The sequence below is a fragment of the Bombyx mandarina genome, chromosome 05, assembly GCF_030267445.1.
Source record: "Bombyx mandarina strain Sakado chromosome 05, ASM3026744v2".
NCBI classification, from domain to species: Eukaryota; Metazoa; Arthropoda; class Insecta; order Lepidoptera; family Bombycidae; genus Bombyx; species Bombyx mandarina.
Window position 1 is genome coordinate 16752457 of NC_143212.1, and position 18310 is coordinate 16770766.

Here is an 18310-nt window from a genome sequence, read left to right on the forward strand (position 1 = left end):
CGCTGAAATAGCCTCTCAAGGCTATCAGCTTAAGTAGAAAAAAAAAAAAAAGAATAAACACGTTCATTGCTTCCCCTTTCAAATAATTGTCGTATTGTTGAGGTTTGGGATTTTATTTATTAAGTTCGGATTATACGTAGGTAATTGGGAATATGTAAATTCAGCTACGAAGAATACTCGAACAATGCGACCTCTCGTAATAGCTATGTTTCGATATTGGCGTCTGAAACTTTATGCTATTGATTTAGGGATAAAGCTGTTCTTTCGTATTGACACTGATCCTTTGTGGTAAGTATGGATAAATGTAAAAGTTTTACGTTCGATGGTCAACTACGAAAATGGTAGAATGAATTTTGATGAAATAAAGCAAAAAGATAGGTTTATCACCCGGATTAAGCTCCTTTCATAATGGTAAACGAAAAAACCCGGATAACGATCGCGTCAGCATATTGAGGTTCGATAACAGGGAGAAGGAAATAAAAAAAAAAACTTAAAACCCGAAGGACATGCATTGATCATTTTTCTTTTCAATTTTTTTTACTTTAAAAGGCCACTGGTTAATGAGTATAGAATGACTATAGAATTTTATGGTGGTATAGATAATTATGGTTTGCTGACATCATCTAGCGGAATAAAAATCGTTTTTTCCAACTTAAGTTTTTGCTGTCACAAAAACTGCAACACATTAAAGTTTCCGAATCACTATAGTCAAAGGTGGTGCGTCTCGGCCTGACTTGGCCAGATTTCTTGTTTAGTTTTTTTGCTTGTGTCGGTCAGTGACGTAATTCTTTGAACAAAAATATCAATCAATGTTTGCGCTTCGTTAAATAATTTTGTATGTATTAATTATTTATTGATTTACTTACTAATGACGTTCGGTCATGCTCCGAAAAAGGATTTTTTATTTTATTTTATTGCTTCGATGGGTGGACGAGCTCACGGACCACCTGATATTAAGTGGTTACCGGAGCCCATAGACATCTACAACGTAAATGCCGCCACCCACCTTGAGACATGAGTTGTCAGGTCTCACTTTTAATAGTAGAACGGCTGCTCAGCCCTTCAAACTGAAACGCATTATTGTTTTTATAGAATCCATTAAAATAGCAACTTTGTTCGTACGCATATTTATAATTACTAGATGTCCCGCAGTAGTCGAAATTCGACTATAATTAATTGGAATTGTAAGTTTGTACACTATTATGATTGTATTTTATACTTTTATAATCACAAATTTCGCCAAGACTACACTATAATGTAATGTGTGCGTCAAATACATGGTATGTAGATACAATGTATGCATTATTTAAAAAAATATTAGCATTGTGCACTTCTTCTCTATATTCTCTATAAGTGTAGAAAATTTCATACTCCTCCGTCCGCGCAATTTTCGTAAAAAGGGATACAAAGTTTTTGCTTCACGTATTAATATATAGATAATTATATGTAATTTCATAAACTTCTTTTTTATATCTACAGTTTACCTAGAACAATCGATCTATTTATTACAGTTATAAAAATAAGGGCACTTTTTTTTTACTCCTACCTATGCTGATACCCTTGACAGGCTATATCAGCTTTACCCTAACGTGTAGGTGAGCTCACGGGGCTCAAACCGGAGTGTTGCTAACACTGGCCCTAGCAAGAGCCGTGCTTCGCGGAGTCTACCACGGGATCGGAAACGCGACCCACTGAGAAGATCCGGCGAGAGACTCAGTGGGCTGTCCCTGTGGGTTAATTCGCTCGTCAAGCCTTTCGTCACAAGCAACGGGTTCGACGAGAACGATGACCGGAAAGGCGCATTGAAGATAGTAGGGTAGAGCAGACATACTTTAAGAGATAGAGAGATTCGTCCCCGTGTTAACTTTATAATAATTATTTACATAGTATTTGTTCACGAATAACTTGCACGGTGAAAGTCATCGTGTAAAAAAAAACTAACTATAAATATGTGTTATTGGCACTGGCAGTAGGGGCTTAATGTGGGCTCAGTACAGATACCACCACTCTGACTATAATAATAATAAATAACTGGCAATAATCGTCCGGCTCCAATTTAGAAGGTTCCCTGTGTTATGGATACCAGACTGTTAATGCTTTTAATATCTACAAGATAATAAACACCCAGACAAAGAGCAAATAAATCTGTTCAGCACTCAAGTGTTTGTCCCATGTGGGAATCAAACCTACGACGCTAGATGCAACAACCCGTGCCGTTAACTACAGCACTGAATCAGTTTTGAAGTCCTCGTGGCCTAAAGGATAAGACGTCCAGTGCATTCGTATTTAGCGATGCACCGGTGTTCGAATCCCGTCGGCTGGTACCAATTTTTCTAATGAAATACGTACTTAACAAATGTTCACGATTGACTTCCACGGTGAAGGAACAACATCGTGTAATAAAAACCAAACCCGCAAAATTATAATTTGCGTAATTACTGGTGGTAGGACCTCTTGTGAGTCCGCATGGGTAGGTACCAACACCCTGCCTATTTCTGGCGTGAAGCAGTAATGCGTTTCGGTTCGAAGGGTGGGGCAGCCGTTGTAATTATACTGAGACCTTAGAACTCATATCTCAAGGTGGGTGGCGGCATTTACGTTGTAGATTGCTATGGGCTCCGGTAACCACTTAACACCAGGTGGTCCGTGAGCTCGTCCACCCATCTAAGCAATAAAAAAAATTAAATTTGCAGCGAAGCAATCATGCGTTGCGATTTGGAATGTAGGCCAGCTATTCTATATTACAATTGATAGTTTGACCTTATCTCTCCAGAAGGACGAATACTTTCGTTCTGTTGTCTATGGTCTACGGCCGTGAGTTCGTTCACCCATCTATTTAAAAAAAAAGAAGCAAGGCTGACATAATACGTTTCCATTTAAGTAACTATTTTCCTTTCTACCTGTCTCAGTAAATTGTTATATCTAAGTAATCTATGTCGTCAGTTGGTCAAGTGAAGTACCGTAGCTACCTACATAAACGGGTTTAAAACAGGTACCACAGACTAGGAAGAGATATTATCGGTTGCTCTAGATATAGTATAAGCTTGCGGATTCGCTCAAACCTTAATATTATACGATATTCTTGTTATAAAGTTGAGGTGTTGTAGATGCTTGTAGATCAGCGGTCGAGGAACTTTTTTAATTATTACCCCAAAATATTTTTGTGTAAGTTGATATTACTTCATGGCGAAGAACAAAAAAAAACGAAATCGCTTCTTTTTAGCATCTTTCATATTATAGCCCCCATGATAATTTGAAATCACAACGATTCTAAAGAAGTTTCAGTTCAATATATAGTATTTACTCACAAAAGTTTCATTTTTACCCCCCAAAATTTCATTTTACCCCATTTGGGGTAATTTACCCCGGTTCCCCGACCGCTGTTATAGATTGTACCTTTCGAAACAGTTTGACCTTTGTTATTGATGATGTATAAAAAAGGTTTTATTGTCTGCCTTATCGATACTAAAATACATTATATATTTGAATTTTGCACTATGTTTAAATTCCATAGCGTTGTGTCAGTGGCCGAACAATAGTAACTCTTAGTCCTAAAAAAGTCTTAAATATTTTTATTTCATTTTATAATACTCGTCGTTTTTAATACGTAGTTTATAGGTTTTGTAAACACTAATACAAATAGTGAATACATGATAATCTTTTGACAAATGATTCCCCTTCTTATAACGGATAATAGAACTGCCTTCTTGTTACCCGCTTTAAAAGTCCCATCTAGTGAAAAATAATGCTGTGTCTACATAAAATTACTATTACAATCATGTAATGTTAAATCGATCACATTCTCTCGACCATCGGACAATAGTAATGTTACTTCAGATAATGTAGTACCAACAGATCGAGGAGGCTGTATCCCCCAAACATATCTCTAATTCTATCCTGTAATCTATTTATTTTACATATAATTTTTGTAAACCTTCGAAAAGTAAATAAATAAATAAAAAATCGTATTTTTTTTTTGAATATTTCACATCCTTAGTAACTTACCTTCAAACTCGAAATCCTTCACGATATTCATCACACACTGACCAATATGATCTGAACTATTTTACTGTAAATTGTCATTTTTTTTAAAACCAACTTGGGTGTATCCCGGTGTTAATAAAAAAAAAAGTATGTATACAGTTCGATTTTTAAACACATAAAGGTAAAGCCGAATTTGAAAAGCGCGCGAATCGAGATTCCAAATTCAAATGTCCGAAGCCACAATTAATGTACACTTTTTTTTGTTTTTTATGTAGGCAACGTCATCTACGTTTTTAATTTTGTTTCGATTTTCCAACCTGCGAATAATCCGCTCCGGTGTAAGTTTGTAACGAGAATGCGCTCGCTTGTTTTAATATCATTGTGTTCGCGAGGCGGCGTTCGACCGCTCACCTTGATTTTCCACGCGGCAACTACTTTTGGTTTATTTGGTTGGATACGATTTATTCGAAAGAGGTGCATATCTGATCACCGTTCTGTTCATTAATCTTTAATATTAACAAAGTGTTTTAATGATGTTAAATATTATAATACTTAATTTGATATATAAGTAAAAACTTATCGTCCTTAATTACACAGTTTTATTGCCTTCCTTTTTAGTCATTTCAATTTTCTGAAGTTTCGAACACTTTTTTTTATGTATGGCGACTTAATTATCGTCAGGCATTGTAAGATGAAAATAATCAATTTAATAAATGAAGTAAAAATGTTTCTTAAACTTTTGACTTATATTTGAATATTATACTTGCAAATATATTATATTGATTGGTTGCATGTAATAAAATAATTTATTAGAAAAATAATTCGTCAACTACGTCAAATGCTGGTCGTCATACATTGAATATTGAAAACAATATTTACCATAATGCTAATTCGCGTAATGGGCTAAGGATAAACAAACGTGTTAAGAAAGTCATCCATTAACTAGGCTTTCCTTTGAGTAATTGGAATTAATTCTGAAAGTCAAGTAAAGTATTACACAGTAAGCATCTTATAAGCGTAGCTGGAATAGAACCTTAGACTACCAGCTATAAGGCAGGGAAAGAAACAAAAAAAATGAATGCATACGAATATGAAAACTATCGCATGTCATGGTTTCTAAAATATTTATCTTCAGCTCCTTCTGAAGTATAAGCCAATTCCCACTAATTATACCTACATGAATTACCCAAATTTAGTGATATCATGAAAGATGCTCCATGATTTTAAAATAACATCTTATTCTTTTTAAATTTTCTCTGTAATTCTCATTATCACTAGATACTTCAACATCTTCTGGACGTATTCGTTTCCAAATCTTATTAACCTGATACGTTAGCGAGGGATTAATTTCTATCCTGCTGTGCAATTCTCAATCCTATTTATTGGCAGAGAAGGCTTAAGCCAGAACGACGACTATTGGTGACGGTTAGTGAACTCCTAACATGCAAAAAGGTCATATTCCGTGCCAAATCAACCCATTACAAAAAAAAAGTACTGGCAGATAATTTAGCGTTAAATAAAAAGAAAATGTTTGTTTCGCACCAGAACTTTAAAAAAACAGGCATAAACGTGTTTCGCGCTAACGAGAATTTCAAGATTATCTTGCAAATGCAAATTGTTGGTTTGCATGTGTGTATCATTAAGATGATATTAAGTAGCTATTATTATTTCAGCAATTGACTGAATCGGTGGAGTAGTAATTAGCGCCTCTAAAAGTTGCGACTTGCGCCGTCGGTCGTGGGGCTCGTGAGTTCGATTCCCAGATCGGGCAGACATTCGTGAGATGAACGGGTTTTTTTGCTCTTTATCTGGGCGTTCATTGTCTATATATGTATATGGAAAGATTGGTATTTTTTACTTTTTTTATTGCTTAGATGGGTGGACGAGCTCACAGTCCACCTGGTGTTAAATGGTTACTGGAGCCCATAGACATCTAGAACGTAAATGTGCCACCCACCCACCTTGAGAAATAAGTTTTTTTTTATTGCTTAGTTGGGTGGACGAGCTCAGAGCCCACCTGATGTTAAGTGGTTACTGGAGCCCATAGACATCTACAACGTAAATGCGCCACCCACCTCGAGATATAAGTTCTAAGGTCTCAGTATAGTTACAACGGCTACCCCACCCTTCAAACCGAAACGCATTACTGCTTCACGGCGGAAATAGGCGGGGTGGTGGTACCTACCCGTGCGGACTCCCAAGAGGTCCTACCACCAGTGATTACGCAAATTATAATTTTGCGGGTTTGATTTTTATTACACGATGTTATTCCTTCACCGTGGAAGTCAATCGTGAACATTTGTTGAGTACGTATTTCATTAGAAAAATTGGTACCCGCCTGCGGGATTTGAACACCGTTGCATCGCTTCATACGAATGAACCGAACGTCTTATCCTTTAGGCCACGACGACTTCTAAAAGTTCAAAGGTCTCAAGTATAGTTACAACGGCTGCCCCACCTTTCAAACCGAAACGCATTACTGCTTCACGGCAGAAATAAGCATGGTGGTAGTACCTACCGCGCGGACTCACAAGAGGTCCTACCATCAGTACTAGCCAATATATAGTAATAATTTTTTAATTTAATTTAATTGTAATTAAATTCACACGGCACATTAGAATTATTATAAAATAAGAAAGCGTAAATGACAGTCATCGATTGACATAACGAGATTACGAGAGGTATTTTTTTGGGAAATAAAAGATTTTCGTGTTAAAGATCCACTAGATTTCGCTCTACCATCCCACATGTATATATTTAAATGTATATAAGTATGTATTTCAGTCTCTGCTTCCCACAGTACAGGGAATCGTAATTTGGGGGCGGATGACCATTGGTGACCTTAATTATAATTATTATTATCTATACTAATATTATAAAGAGGAAAGATTTGTTTGTTTGTTTGTTTCGAATAGGCTCCGAAACTACTGGACCGATTTGAAAAATTCTTTTTCCATTAGAAGCCGACATTGTCCCTGATGAACATAGGCTACTTTTTTTTTTTTTTTTTTTTTTCTTGTGTGTTAATGTTTCCGAAGCGAAGCGAGGGCGGGTCGCTAGTAAGATTATAAATTTAATTCTCCGTGTTTGTACTTTTTAGAATACTAACATCAGTATGCTTTAAACGGAATAGGTTTTTTTTTAATTTATATAATGATATTGGGTACTCCAGAATAAATAAACAATAAAAGACTTAATTGCGTTTTCTGTTATGTGTATAATGAGAAAACAATATTTAAAGCCCTTAATTTAATAAAATTATTATTTTTAACAAACTGAACTTTCTTTTTACCGAATGTCAAACTTCACTGAATGACATATAAGAAAAACACTTTTTATAAAACTAAAGAGTTTTAGACTATGAAGGTTTTCCTTTACATTTATTAATGCACAAAACAAATTACAATCATTACAGTACATATTAGCTAAATTCCAATCTAAATAGTATATGCAAAACCATATTAATGTGCATAGCCTTGGCTATTGAACACACAATTGAAATTACAAATATTAATTCAGTAAGGAATTTTAAGTCTGCGCTACGTGTCTAGTTAAAAACCCGCGCTCAGGACGAACTAGTAGAATCTGGCTTAATGAACAGCAATTTTTAAAGAAGTTTCCGCTTCGTGCAATTCGTTACGCTTCATAGTCACCGTAAATACACGACGTATGTCCAAGCGCAGAGAGCATACAAACCGACCGCAATATTGCGAAAATAATATGAATTCATTTTGCATTAATATGAATTCATTTCGCAATAATTAAGTTCCTTTGTAACGAAATTCAGGTGTTCTTATCTCGCACCAAATTCAACTTTCGCGACGAAACCAACTTGACATGTAAAGAAAAAACATTTTTTATGTAATTTTTATATAAAACCCTGCATAAGTATACCCTAAGATAAAACCAATTTAGTTTTTTTTTTTAAAAGTTTTTTTCTTATATAGATTAGATCTGACATTGAAAAAAAAAAAGACGAGTTCAGTTTTATTTAATTCAAGAATACTGTATAAAATAATTTGTGGAAAACAAAGTCTTTAAATTTGTTTTTTTAATATTGTACAGAAGACGCAATCATGTCTTTTATTATTGTTTAACCACTTTTAGAATATTCCAGTGTGCTTAGTGCGAGTTTTTTAACGTTCTCTATAGCGTAAAAGTTAACTCAAATTTGTATGGAATGGGATCGTTTGCGTACGTTTGCCGCTAGGGGCGCTGTTCCAACTGCATACCAAATTGCCTTAACTTTTACGCTATCGAGAACGTTAAGAAACTCGCACTAAGCACACATATAATTATAGATATAAAGGCTCAATAAAAAAAACCCTATGATTGAACGTTGCAATAATTAGCCTAATATGTACTACATTATTGCGTCACACGCGAGTCATCTGTAAATCGTCGAAGCAATCGCGCTGCAAGAAAACAATACATTAAAAACGTATCAACTTTTTTTTCTAGGTTTTTTATCTATATAATTAATTACAAAGCTGCTGATTCATTAATAGATCGAGTCTATTTGCAGTGTTTATTTACTGACTTTTAATAATGTCGATAATATATTTATTTTTTCTTTTTTATTGTTTAGATGTGTGGACGAGCTCACAGCCAACCCGGTGTTAAGTGATTACTGGAGCCCATAGAGATCTACAACGTAAATGCCGCCATCCACCTCGAGATATGAGTTCTAAGGTCTCAGCTTTCAAACCGAAACACATAACAGCTTCATGGCAGTGGGTAGCTAGCACCAAATTAGTAGTAGTTAGTTTTTTAGGTAGTTTTTACTAGTGGTAAGATCGCTTGTGAGTCCGCGCGGGTAGGTACCACCTATTTCTGCCGTGAAGCAGTAATACGTTTCGGTTTGAAGGACGGGGCAGCCGTTGTAACTATACTTGAGACCTTAGAACTTATATCTCAAGGTGGGTGGCGCATTTACGCAGTGGATGTCTATGGGCTTCAGTAACTACTTAAAACCAGGTGGGCTTTGAGCTCGTCCACCAATCTAAGCAATAAAAAAAAAATGGATACCATCACCCTGCTTCAAAAGTTATTGTTAATACCTGTTATTTTTATACAACGGCTTTTCTGGTTATTCCACAAAAGCTCGAAGCGTGAAACAATGTGTTATGTTTGATCAAAGGAACGTCCTAAGTGTCACATTGTAAACGAGGAATAATCGGCCTTAAAGTACAGGTAAAGGCTACTTTCCGAATCCAACAACCGACCATACAATTCTAATTTATCAGTGCATGTGTTACGTCTTGAACCGGCTAGCCGTTTCTCAACTGGAGCTATTATCGTGATAACTGTAACGTGATAAGTATTAGGCGACAGTAATTCACGTAATGTACTTACTCATCTTGAATAAGGTATTCATTAAGTATGTTTGTATTTACGTAGGACATACTTGAGCTTAACCAACAAACGGAAAAATGAGTGTAAAGGAGCCTTATAAATAATTTTATTTCTGCTTCGTACTATCAAGCACTGGAATGGACTCCCAGCCACTGTGTTCCTACAGCGCTACAACATGTCGCATTTCAAACGATGGTTAATGGTGTTGGAGCCATACCATCATACTCGAGATAGAAGCTATTTCACGAGGACCTGAATCGCGTTAATATCAATTTCAAATATTTTAGATCTGTCCTAAAGACGGATGACAGTGTTACCACAGAAGTCAGCTTTGTACATTCTGAGCACTGAACATATGAATTCGTTTTACCCAAAAATAATTTTGCAATTATCACGTTCAATATTCGCAATTAAGATCCATAACACAAAACAAGCAGACTAAAAGTCTTTCATTATCCATTGGTGGTATGTACCTACAGGCTCTGTTTACTGGGTTAAACAAATTGACGTTACGTAAGCATTTCAATGTCGAATAAATATTTTACGTAAAACATTATTTAATGTGGGTTCATCTTTAGGTTCTCTGGCCCTTTGGCCCAGTAGTTTTCCAGACGATACTAATACTAATACTTACCTCAGTCACGGAGATATTTTTTTCGAAGCAGTTTTGGCTAAATAAAGCTACATAAGAATGAAAATGTTTTAGCTAATCTTTATCTACGCGATAAAACATAATATGGTGCTGTGTCGAACAGTGTATCGTATTAGTGGTAGGGCGTAAATGAAAACCCAAAAACTAATTAGTGCTTATGAGTTCCATAAAGAATAAATTTGGATGGACTTCCAGATCACGGTTATTACTTAATATAAACTCAAACGTAGGGCAGAACGCCCTCAGGTTCGGTGGAGTGATGGTCTATGCAGGGTGGCTGGCAAGACCTGGATGAGAGAAGCCGAGGATCGTGCTTAGTGGCGTACAATTGGAGAGGGCGATGTCCAGCTTCGCAGAATCTACCACCGAATCGGAATCGCGACCCACTGAGAAGATCCGGCGAGAAACTCAGTGGGCTGTGTCTGTGGGTTACTCGAGCCCTTCGTTGCAAGCGACGGGTTCGACGAGACCGGCGCTTGGGGTACCTTAAAGCACCGTTAGTGGATCGGGAGGATCCGAAATGACGTGTTCTGGGCGACATCGACTGCTTTCCATTCTGTACGCAGGATCGGGAATGTAGTTACCGGCGGCCACGATGAGAGGGTTCTCGTGTCGTGCCGCTTTCTCGAAATGGATAGGCTGATGATGATCATGACATACTCATTCAACGGTACAATTATTAGAACAACGAGGAAATTAAATGAGGGAGTAACATCGTATAATTGCTGTTCTTTATCACTGGTCTGGTCTCTACCAATGTCCAGTTTGGTTTAAGCGCAAAACGATTGTGCGTTGATTTTTCGACGTCATTCCTCGTGCATTGTATTCATGTTGCCTAACTGAGAGCAAAACCGCCGATAATAACTTAAAAGGCTCATAAGAATATTTACGAAGTTAGTTTTGTATGACATAATATAATTATGTAGATATGAGGTTAGTTGGCAAAGAGTTTTTGTAAATTGTAGAGTGGACCAAAAAATATTCTCAAGGCTTAATAGCCTGTAGCGCTACTTAGATTGACTTCCTCGCTCAATCTAAGTAAATATGATTTTAGACCATCTTAACTTAGGAATTCTAAATATTATAAAGAAGTATCGAAAGACGAAGAAGTTTCAAGCTCGTCGTGGCCTAAAGGATAAAACGTCCGGTGCATTCGTATTTAGCGATGCATCGGTGTTCGAATCCCGCAGGCGGGTACCAATTTTTCTAATGAAATACGTACTTAACTAATGTTCACGATTGACTTCCACGGTGTAGGAATAGCACCGTGTAATAAAAATCAAACCCGCAAAATTATAATTTGCGTAATTACTAGGGTGAAGGTTACTTGAAGGGTTGGGCAGCAGCTATAACTATACTGAGACCTTAGAACTCATATCTCAAGGTGGGTGACGGCATTTACGTTATAACGTGTAGATGTCTATGGGCTCCAGTAACCACTTAACACCATGCGAGCTGTGAGCTGTGAGCTCGGCCACCCATATAAGCAATAAAAATCATGTTAAATAACATGAATTATAGTGAACAGTTAAACATAAAAATTACGAAAGGCTAAACCGATTCATTGTTGAGATTTTGTACAATGAAAGCAAGAGTATCTTGTGTATAATGAAAATAATTCAAGTCTAACTAAATTTGAATTTCCAATACTTTATCTGACTAATCGTTAATCTAAGGTGAAATAACTACTTTTGAATGTCGTTCTTGTTATACCTATTAGATTTTTACTGGGAACAAATCACGCATCTGGTCCCAATTTAAGATTCTAGGCGTTATGGTTATCAGATCCTGATAAACATACTCATATTTAAATATATACATCTATAGATAATAAATACCCAGACAAAGGCAAAAAAGCCTGTTCATCAGATAATGTTTACCCGATGTAGGAATCGAACCCACGACCCTAGACGCAACAGTCAGGGGCGCTAACTGTTACACCACCGAGTCAGTCATAAATTATTGCAATCAAACACACCGAAGATTGGACTTGTACTAGAACCAAATCGATTCATACAGCCTCAAATTGAATTGGCCGTTTTATAACGTTCCGTTGCACAATAAATTTAAAAAAAAAACTTTAGAGGTGAACGTTCCGAATTTCTTACCTATATAAGATTACATAATACGGTTATACAATCATGACACAAATTACGTACGAAAATAAAAGAAAAAAATGAAGTTTAATTTGTACGTATAATTAATCTCGCGTACCACAGACACAGGCTACGGAGTTTCTCGCCGGATCTTCTCGGTGGGTCGCGATTCCGATACGGCTGTAGATTCAACGAAGCACTGCTCTTACTAGGGGAGATGTTAGTAAAGCCTCTTAGACTGAGCCCTGTGAGCGCGCCAATGAACCCTATAGGTATATCTTCGCGAGGTAATTAAGTAGGAAAAAAAAGAGTCGTCCGAAAAACTTACTGATTTATTGAACTGAACTGAACTTATTGATTTGTAGAGAATTTTAGTTCTTATTAGTGTTTACTATTGATGGTAGTGGTGGTTTTAGCGAAATAAATTTAAAAGTATTGCTAAAGGCTGAGAACATGACTTTACCCACGGAATAGATAAATAAGGTTATTTAGTAATAGGTTATTTTAAATAAGGTTATTTATCTATTCCGTGACTTTACCCACTGGCAAATTTTGTAAATCCATTTACGTATCTAAAGCAAAAATATACATTTGAAGTTTACCATTGCTTTTGCCTGCACATCAACTACACCAGGGAAACGAAGCCAAGATGCCTATAGTAAAATATTGTCTAAATATAGCCATAGTGTGTTAGTCAATCCTAACAATAATCGCACCTTTTGTATTCGTAGCTGCTTGACAAATATTAGCATCGCTGACGTCCATGAGCGACAGTGATCACTTACCATCAGGTGGGCCGTATGCGCGACTGCCCACAAAGGCAATAAAAAAAATTTATGAACCATGATCACCGCATTACAAACGCCTGTGTACATTTATCAGCAATCACGAAATATAAAACGAATATCTTAGTTCAGGCGCTAAAAATGTAATACTGCTATTTGGATTATTGATCGTAGCATAATCAAAATCGATTAGGACGAGTAAAAATGAAAAGAAAATTGAATCTTATGAAGATACGGTAATGAACCCGTTCATCGTGGCGTCGTAATGTGACCTGAACATGCGTGTCACAGCTAAAGAATCAATTCCTCTGAATATGCTCTATCTATTTTCTGTTCTTTATCAAGGTATCATCATTGTTTAAAACAAAGAAATTTAGTGACATGCCAAAAATTATTTAATGAACAAATATAGTGGTAATATAATTATGTATAAATAAAAAACCTTTATCATTAAAAACTTTTAGTTTATAAAAAGATTTTTCTTAGACGGAATTACTCACCTGTCTATCGTTCAGTGCAGTGTTCAGTTTTGCCTGATTTAATAAAATTGTTTAAATCTTCTTTTTCTCCACCTTATCCCACTAGGTAGGATCGGCACAGCTAATTTTTCTCTTCCATTCTCTTCTATCAGCCGTCATCTCAACACTCACTTCTCTCTCTGTCATATCGTCATTCACACACTCCATCCATGTCTTCTTCGGTTGACTTCTTCCTTCCACTACCTCTACCTTGCACTACCATTTCCATACATCTCCCAAGATTGTTTAAATAAAATATTAATGAAAATTAATTAAAAATAATTTTCTTAACTTTTATTGTTAATTCATTCTGGGATATGGAATATATCATTATAAAATGACATTTTTAATATAAATATATCGTCTTATGTATTATTTAAATCTTATATTTTACCATATGTATTTAGAAAAATTTTATTAGTTTTTACTATAATTTGTAATGAAAAAATCTTAATAGAGAGCGTGCAAATCAAAATATAAAAATGTGATATAGATAGAACAATGGCATTTTAATGGATGGATATAAATTAAAAACATTGCAGCTGCAACAATATGCAGCTGTTGGAAGTTTAAATTCTTTTATTTCTCTTCTGTGGTTGTTCATACCATGGTTAGTCAGGAAATACTTTCAATTACATGTCTGTTTAAAATTATAAATGATACCATACTGTTGCAATAAAACAACTTGCACATTCCGTATAAAAACATTGGATTTCTTTTTTTAAATATCTTTACATGTAAGCTCCGATAGACTTTGTGTGGCCATGGGTAATGCATGGGTAATGTTTACAATTCATTCTATATTTAATCTACATCTACAAAACTCGCACTAAGCACAGATCAAATGCAATAATGAGTCCAGACGGCCTCAATTGTCACATGAAGTTGGAGTTTCAATCACTCTTGTATTTTTGAAACTACAACTTCATGTGACAATTGAGGCCGTCAGCACAAAAGTGGCCAAAGCTTACCATAGTTATTATGGAGCAGAGATGTTTAAGTTTTCACGAATTTAAATTTGAGTAGGCAAAAAACAAAATTTATTATATTTTAAATAAATTGCAATATACATAATTATAAACATGATTATGAAAAATTGTGGGTTAGGCCACTTTTGCGCTGACGGCCTCAATATATATACTCTTGCATGCCTTAGATATTGTGAGAAACATACTTCAGTGCTCTTAATTATAGTTGAAATTATTTGATAAAAGTGCCACACCACAAATAGTTTGAGGTGGTCCGTGAAATGACAATTACTTTTAGATTACACCAGATCAAAGTTTTTGCAATATAATTTACAAACTCTATGTTATTTATTTCACTTTAATATTTGAAAAACTTAAAGTAATCATAAGTAATACAAATTTTTATTGCATAACATTTTGATTAACAAACAACATGCAAAGGCAGAATTCTATCATTTAATGACACAATTAAATGATACTTGACGAGCACAAAATTTGTAAATGTTATCACATTTCATGAAAGAAAATAAATCAATTTGTAAGATGAAGTTAATAAAAATAACCCAATGCCAGAATAGGCTTATTGGCACAGATTAGGAGACACACAACATTTGTTTCTGTTTAAATTCTTCACTTTTCTTCAGTCTATGAATTTGTCCCTTAGTGTTTGTAGTTCCTGAAATTATAACATTTGAAGATTAAAATCACGATCATCTAGTTTGCTAAATTATTTAAAACATTGTGCATCCACTAACAGGCCACTATTGGTGTATTGGGAATGTTGTTATGTTTTAATAAATAAATAAATAAGATTTAGTCTGTAACATTCCAAAAATCACTGCTAAGGTTGATGAGTTAGGTTGCTACATCAACTAATTCCTGTGTAGTTATTTACTTTTCTAGGATCTTTACATGTAATTTTTTTCATAAATATATTTGAGAAAAGTATTTATGACTACACGCATTTTAAAACTAAATCAGTGTATTAGTCCTCCATCAAACATATTAACAGAAATATGGCGACCTAAAAAAAGGATTTAAAATTTAAAACATTATAATACAAAATTAAATGATTCTAACTTACAGCTTATCATTCTTGTTCATTGTTACTGGATGAGTCTTCACTGCTGTCTTCACTGGAGTCTTCACTTGAATCATCACCGTTCTTGGCAGCTTTCTTGGCCATCATCTCTTTGAATTGACGCACAGTGATCTTTCGAGGCATGATCTCTCTGAGAAAGTCTAAAGTGTCATCCTCTTGAACAATATCAGCAATATGTTTGTATTCTAGGAAGTTGGCATTACTGTTTTTGTGTGCCCTCTTTGCTAGGTCCATTACAAACAATTCCTGGAAATTATTGTGATTATAATGTTTATCGGAGTCCATAGCTATCACAATGTGATTGTCACTGCTCTAAGAACCTAGGTTGTACTGTAAAAATACTGTCCAGACTATTCAAAATAGAATATCATCAATCATTGGAGTAATGGACAAGATGGTAGTACCAACTCATGCTGGCACTCAACTCGTGTGTGGTGTGGTAAAGCACAAGCGGCTCAAGACATTTATATTGAGTGATGCGACTGTGCCAGTGCTTGAATCACACAGGCAGATACCGATTTTTCTAATGAAATACATTCTTTACTCATATTCACAAATTACTTAAACAATGAAAGAATAACATGTAGTGTAATAAAAATTAAACTCACAAAATTTATAATTTGCATAAAACTAGTCATGACGGTCATGGGGCGCATATCGGTATTTCGGCTGCGGTGCAGTAATGATTTTCGGTTTGAGGGGCGAGGCAGCCGTTACACTATACAATAGAAACCTCCTGTCTCAAGTTGGGTAGCAGCATTCACACAATGATGATGTCTATAGGCTCCAGTAACTACTTACCACCAGGTGGGTCGTGAGCACGTTCAACCGTCGAAGCAATAAATAAATAAATCGCCTTGGGAGGTTTAGGTTAGTTTAACTTAGGTTAGCCTCTAGAAACTCACTGTAACTTTAGTGACTAAATATAGTGGTTCTGGACCAACAGCTTCTACGTCCGGTGAGCTTTTCATTATTGTTTTGACCCTGGACAGGGGCAAATGCAGATCTTTTTCACTTTTTGGCGTAGCCATCGTTTTAGTCGAAAGGAAATACAAACTAACTAGAAATATTTTATAAGTGAACTATTAAAAATTCATTTCAAATAGATTATTTAAAACAGACCGCGAATCTGTATGCATTTTAAACTGAAGTAACTAAACGTCAAAGTCAAAAACTTTGTTTTGTTTCATTTGTAAATCGGAAAGGCATGCGGAACGTGGCTCATTAAATATTTTAATTTTCTGTAAGATTTGTTGGGTCCAAAGTGAAATAGTTATTGATTAATTTACTAATAACTACTAAAATAAATGAAATAATTATTCGCAGAACTTAACAACGTTCTGTGTGCTCAGAAAAAGCGTGAGCTTTTCCACCAGAAAGTCTAAAGTAAAAAACTATAAAATGTTTACCCTTTAATCACTCTGTCCCGAGGAAAACATTTGACCTAAAAAAATCGGCTCTGACTCTCTCAAACAGGTAAACGAAATTTACTATAAAAACTTTTTTATTCCAATCATTGTTCGTCTTAAAATATTAATTTTATCGGTTGTCCGTTGTCAGATTTTTAAACATATTCTCAAAAATAAAATATTAAGTTTTGGTGGGCTAAAGGATGAGACGCCCGATGCTGTCCCATCGAGTGATGCGACTATGCCTGTGCTCGAACCCCGCAGGCAGATATTCTAAGGAATTTCTTCAGTCATTATTCCTTAATATAAATTTTCGGTAACATTTTTTTTATTTCGAACCGTTTCGAATCGAAAAGTTCGAATTCACTCGTAACAACTTTATAGGTACCGTTTTGCCCCTTAACCCAATTGTTTCTCCAGACCACATAAAGATGTCGTTAGTATAATGTTTTTGCATTTTGTTTAGATCTCATAATACGCTGATAATAGCTTCAGACGTATGTATGTTAGTATGTAACGTAATCTTTGAACATGATTTTGACCCCCTTCAAAACGTCGGATTATCTCGAAAGGCATAATTGTTAATATCCGATGACAATTCAATATTAAAAAAAATTATTGAAAAAATTTAAATTCAACTAAAAAATGAAAAATAAATAATATTAGTTTAAAAAAACTAAAAAAATACGAATCTATAGAAAATCCAACTAAAAAATAAAAAATAAATTTTAATAAATTTGAATTAAAAATAGTGTAAGAAAAAAATATTTTATTGTAAAAAAGCTAGGGGTGTGTGTGTCAATAGTTTTAAATTATTTATTGACAAATATGAGCAGAAGGATTATCACTTTGATAATATGTATCATAAAAAGCACACCGCGCTTTTTTTACAATTCATTTATTTTCTTTCTTTTTAGTTAGACTTTCTATAAAAGCGCCTTTTTTAGTGTTTTTTTTTAATTATGATTTATTTATAATGTTTGGGTTTAAGTAGCATTAAGTATCACAAATTATTTATTAATGAATACATTCAGGCAAATACAATAGTTTCCCATTTGCTAAGTGAAAAATAGGAGGCGCTCAAATGAATAAAATTTGTTGTTTTGACTGCTAAAAGAAAATAACGAGTCTAACTGTTTAAAATATAGAATTATCTTTTTTTTATGATTGACTAGCTGACCCGGCAGACTTCGTAGTGCCTCAGTCGATAAATAAAAGATCTAAACTTTTGTATAAAATAAACTTAAATCAAACAAAAGTAATCTGTCCGACGGGGGACACATCGAAGGAAAAACAAAATTGTTATTTTTATTTAATTCCGAGAATGTTCATATTTATTTACCTTATAAACTTTCCCTGGACTTCCACAAATAATTCAAGACCAAAATTAGCCAAATCGGTCCAGCCGCTCTCGAGTTTTGGCGAGACTAACGAACTGCAA

At 35.0% G+C, this 18310-nt stretch overlaps 2 protein-coding genes across 2 annotated transcripts in view; both read right to left on the reverse strand.

The window, feature by feature from the left end:
- Nucleotides 1-4343, reverse strand: part of LOC114247440 (uncharacterized) — a 30672-nt gene extending 26329 nt beyond the window's left edge. The window contains exon 1 of the mRNA XM_028180414.2: nucleotides 4006-4343. Within this exon, the coding sequence (XP_028036215.2) occupies nucleotides 4006-4036 (31 nt within the window). The 5' untranslated portion in view covers nucleotides 4037-4343. The remainder of the gene's footprint in view (nucleotides 1-4005) is intronic.
- A 9742-nt stretch (nucleotides 4344-14085) lies between these two features.
- Nucleotides 14086-16617, reverse strand: Chrac-16 (chromatin accessibility complex protein 1). Its single transcript, XM_028180432.2, has 3 exons — nucleotides 16366-16617; nucleotides 15443-15706; nucleotides 14086-15034 (listed from the first exon to the last, which is right to left on the reverse strand). The coding sequence occupies exons 1-2, from the start codon at nucleotides 16489-16491 to the stop codon at nucleotides 15449-15451; spliced, it is 384 nt and encodes a 127-aa protein (XP_028036233.1). The 5' UTR covers nucleotides 16492-16617; the 3' UTR covers nucleotides 14086-15034; nucleotides 15443-15448.
- Nucleotides 16618-18310: the final 1693 nt, after the last annotated feature.

What these genes read in the sequence shown, in the direction of transcription:
- Chrac-16 (XM_028180432.2), bottom strand. Translation starts at nt 16,491, where the DNA reads ATGGCTACGCCAAAAAGTGAAAAAGATCTGCATTTGCCCCTGTCCAGG. An exon ending in ATTTAGTCACTAAAGTTACA is followed by an intron (nt 15,707 to 16,365) that starts GTGAGTTTCTAG and finishes AATAATTTCCAG; the next exon opens with GAATTGTTTGTAATGGACCT.